This window comes from Lygodium microphyllum, chromosome 13, assembly GCF_053477565.2.
Source record: "Lygodium microphyllum isolate KBCC chromosome 13, Lygodium_microphyllum_v1.1.10, whole genome shotgun sequence".
Classification (NCBI taxonomy): Eukaryota; Viridiplantae; Streptophyta; class Polypodiopsida; order Schizaeales; family Lygodiaceae; genus Lygodium; species Lygodium microphyllum.
The window spans coordinates 76,621,690-76,626,202 of NC_141147.1; the positions used below are offsets into that span (position 1 = coordinate 76,621,690).

The following is a 4,513-nucleotide window of genomic DNA, read 5'->3' on the forward strand; positions in this document are numbered from 1 at the left end:
AGCTCCTCTCTCTTCCCTTTTTTATTTCTCTCCTTCTTTCTCTCTTTCTCCCCCTTCCTTCTTCTTTCTATTTCTCTCTCTCATTCCCTTCAACCCTCACTCAATGCATCTCTCTACAAACAAAAATAAAAAGAAAAAATAAAAAAACTTAAAAATAAAAACCAGAAGGCAATGTCTCCCTCCCTCTCTTTATCTCTCTCTCCCCCCTCTCCCTCTACTTTTCTCTCTTTCCCCTCTCTTTCATTCTCTCATTGTTTCCCTATTTCTCTCTCGCTCTCTATTTTTATTTTTTCCTCCATCTCTCTTTTTCTCTTTGTTTCCATCTCTCTATATCTCTCCCTCTCCCTCTCTCTCTCTCTCTCTCTTTCTCTTTCCCTCCATATCTTTATTTGTCTCTCCCTCTCTCTCTCTCTTCTTTTCACTCTCCTTCCTCTATTTATCTTGCCTTTCTTTTCTACATCCTCCCTCTATGTTCTTTCCTTCTCTCTCCCTCTCTATTTCTTCCTTCTCTCTCTCTCCCTTCCTTTTCTCTCCCCTCTCTGTTACTATCTCTCATCCCTTTCTATTTTCCTCCTCACCCCTCTTTCTCTCTCTCTTTCCATTTCGTTATTTTCTCTCTCTTTGTTTCTCCCTCCTCCTCTCTCTCTCATTGTTTCTCTCACTCACTTGTCTTGCGACAAGGGCGATCCTTTCCTAGAGATGCTAACCTTGTTCTAAAGGCTTCTCTCCCTTCCTTCATCTCTCTTTTCCTCCCTCTTTGTTTTCTTTATCTCCCTCTTTCTATCTTCCTCTCCTTTCCTTCTTCTCCCTCCCTCTTTTTTTCTCATTCAATGCATCTTTTGTAAAATATTACACGGCGCAGCGAATAGAATCTAAGAAAGAGATAGAGAGTACACAACAGATAAGAGAAGAATCGGTAAATTCTTTAACTCCAAACAACTGATACAAAGATGGCTCTGTCCACCCGTGCGCTTCCACTGTGTGAAGCTTAGATAGAGATCTAGAGAGAAGATAGGTGAAGAGCTTAAGGCTAGCTGGAACAACAACTCTCACTGGGTGAAAGATGAGTGAGAGATGGCTGCGAAGGGGTTTAGCTTTTATAGCCCGCGAAGGTCGTTAGGTCGGCCTGCTGACCGCCGACCTACCATATGAGCCTCCACTAGTCGGCCAGGGAATATTCCCTTTACCATATTCTAGGGGCCCCTTTTAACTCCCTTACACCACAACTCGATGCCATGCGCCTCGAGTTGCTACCAGCTTAACCACTCCGTCTAACCCAAAGGTTAGACCCACAACAATCACCTTTTTGCCATCCAGTCACATAGACCTCATCTGATATACAAGTCAGGACTCAACCAATGTCCGGGCTCACATTTGGCTTCTCCTCATAATGGGGGCCTTACAACTTTGAGCACCATGGATCATTGGTAGCACCTAATGAGGGTGGGGCACTGATCATATCTAACATCTTTCTGCAAACAAAAACAAAGAAAAAAAATAAAAAAATACAAAAAATAAAGAAATACAAAAACAAAGCAAGAAGAGGCAATGTATCTACCTCAAAGGCATTGCAAATGGATATTATTAGCATTGCAAATAACGACGCCATTTTTTTGTCAGAACTAGCCATCGCTATCACCCTATTTTCTTGTAGTGATTTTCAAACAAGACCTTGGAAAGATAGAGAAGATCTCAAGCAACAACAGCTTTCTCTTGAAGAGATCTAATTAATCCAACACTATAGATTGTTGGGGTCTAAAATCTATAAGGCAATGCTTTTAGTTTTGAATATATAAGCATGCAAGGGATGTCAAGAGGAATTGAATGAGATTAATATTAATTTTTAATTTTTAAAATATATTATATACTTTTAAATATACAATTTTAGAAAGTAAAGGTACACTTAAGAATGAGTAATGTAACTTTTTTTTGCAAATCGATAAGTAACATTTGAGCAAGATTCTCAATATGTTCCTCTTTTTTTCTAACATCATTGAACCCAAGGTGTTTGCTTTTTGACATGCGCAATTTATAAACGTCAATTGAACGGCCAATATAAATTCTCCAATAATTTCTGAAATAATCTCCTACTAGAGTAAAATTCTTAAACCCAGATAACAATGAAAAAATACGCTACAGCCGCTCGGGGGATCAGCAACAAGGCTGAATTAGGATGGCCACCTTCCTTCACCATCTAGGCGAATATTTTGTCGAGAACAGAGTGAAGGTTAGAGGTGGAGGTGGAGAGAGCTCTTCCTTGGACTAGTCGCTTCACCTCCTCGCACCTGCCTTTGATCCTGGCCCTCTCTTCTGATCCCACCTCCATCACGGCCCTGACTGTCGCTTCTACCTGCTCTCTTCTGACCAGTGCGTCCTGATCAGAAGCTGGCCCCACCTCACGCCCGACTCCCCACGCTTCCTCAGCCAACCTGCAATTGATCCTCTGATCCGCGAACCTGGGATAGCACAGCATCGGCTTGGCGTGCCACAAGCTCTCCATCACAGAGTTCCACCCGCAGTGCGTCAAGAACGCCCCGACAGCACGATGCGCGAGCACTTTGAGCTGATCCACCCATGGCAGCACAAGCCCTTGACCATCGAAGACCTCACCCTCTTGAATATCGAACCTGGTGGCCGACGGTGCTGCTTCCTCGTGATCATGGAGGTCATCGGAGCCGCCATGCTCAAGCAACTCTAGGCGCAAAGACCAAAGGAAAGGTTGGCTGCTCTCATGGAGGCCCATGGCGATCTCTCTTGCTTCAGCGAGGGAGAGCTTGGAGACGCTACCGAAAGAGACATAGACTATGGAGTCGGGGGCTTTGGTGTCAAGCCAGCGGAGGGCGCGTGCGTCTTCCGTCCAGAGGTTGCCGACGGAACCTTCCAATTCTGACGGCTGAGATGTGGTGCACGGCGTGGCAACGGTACGATCCAATTCAGACGGAGGTGAAACGTTGGAAGCTACGGCGACGGTAGCACGTACTGATGGTGAGGGCGCCATGGCAGCGAAGAGAGGACCGACTGAGAGGTGGCGGAACAACTGCGGCAGGGCTTGCTCGGCCTCTCTCTCGAGCTCTGGGATGGAGTTGGTGAGCACGCAGGTGGCGTACAGGGCCACGAGCTTCATCTGGCGGATGGTCAGCTGCACGATGTAGTTGTCGGCGAGAGGGACGCCGGGGACGAGGAAGTAGGACGGCAGGTCGCGGGTTCTAAACACGCCGGGCTTGAGGCCGGGCAGGGAGACGATTCGGTGAAGAGGCGGCCGGAGGTCGTCTGTCATGGAAAGCGCATGGTCGGCTGCGACGATGGGGATGTAGCCCTGCTCGGCGAGGGCGGATATCTGGGCACAGGCGGCAAGCGTGGAGGCAGCCTCTACCCAGAGGGCGATGCCCGGGATGGAGCGGCCCTTGGCGAGGGGCAGGGCCCAGGCCATGAAGAGGTCCGCGATGATGCAGGTGGGGGGCGGGCAGAGGGACGCCAGAAGCTGCTCAAAGGGCTCCACGAGGTTGGTCTCGTAGGCCTCTATGCGCTTCTCCTCTGCAGGGTTCTCGTCCTTGGACAGCCCGTCCGGGATAGCCACCAGGCGTATCCTGCAGCCTGCTGCAGTTGCGAGTATCGTCGGCTGCGATGATGGGGGTGTACCATCGCGGCCGACCACACGCTCTCCGTTACTCCTGATAAAGCGCTCGTGATTGGCCTTCGTGTTAACGAACGTAACCTCGCACGCGGCCCGCGACGACACCATCGCCCTCGCCAGCTGCATCATCACCTTGATGTGGCTTGGAAACGGGGCCGGCAGCATCACCACGTGATGAGGACGGCCCCCGCGCGGCTGCTCCTTCCACTCTTCCTCCACCTTCTGCCGGCTCGAATATAGCTCATCCTCTGTTATTGCTACATCTACAGCTGCCGCCGGCTCCCTAATCTGCGCTTTCACCGCCATTGCTGCGCCTTCCATATAATCACAAGCGCAAGCCGAAGTGCGGATGGAGCTGTGCCTTGTCTTTCTTGTCTGTATTATATCAAGGCTAGATTAACTGGCGCCTGTATGTCTAGGCCGGATCCCGTGACCAGTCACCGCCATTGTTGTCGACTCGGCAGCACCACCACCAATGGTGTCGATTCACAGTGATAAAGATGTTGGTGCTGGTCCGATCATTGTTCTCAACTCTGCAGGATAGTGCCGAATAAGATGTTTGTGGACTTGTCCTAGCATCGAATCCACAAGAGACTCGTGACCACAAAGCGCGCAGAGTCACGGCAACATACTTTTGTTCACTATATTACTATGTTTTTAACACAACTAGCCTTGACACGTGCAGTCACGTATAGCTAGCTCAGAGTCTTGCCATGACTAAGTTAATGTACTTAGGGTGGAGGGTCTCTCACTCCAAAATGCAGCGGCCACACACAAGGTAGAACTTGTATGGACTTTGCAATCTAACAATTAGAAAAAACATTTTGAAAAAGGGAATCTTATTGCACCTGAGGCCACATATTTCTACTTCTTTAAGTA

At 48.6% G+C, this 4,513-nt stretch overlaps 1 protein-coding gene across 1 annotated transcript; it reads right to left on the reverse strand.

Moving 5' to 3' along the window:
* Positions 1 to 1,934: 1,934 nt before the first annotated feature.
* LOC148026795 (UDP-glucose:p-hydroxymandelonitrile O-glucosyltransferase-like) lies at positions 1,935 to 4,189 on the reverse strand. The gene has a single exon (XM_087691323.1). It carries the CDS (start codon positions 3,953 to 3,955, stop codon positions 2,195 to 2,197), a length of 1,761 nt encoding a protein of 586 aa, XP_087547449.1. The 5' UTR covers positions 3,956 to 4,189; the 3' UTR covers positions 1,935 to 2,194.
* Positions 4,190 to 4,513: the final 324 nt, after the last annotated feature.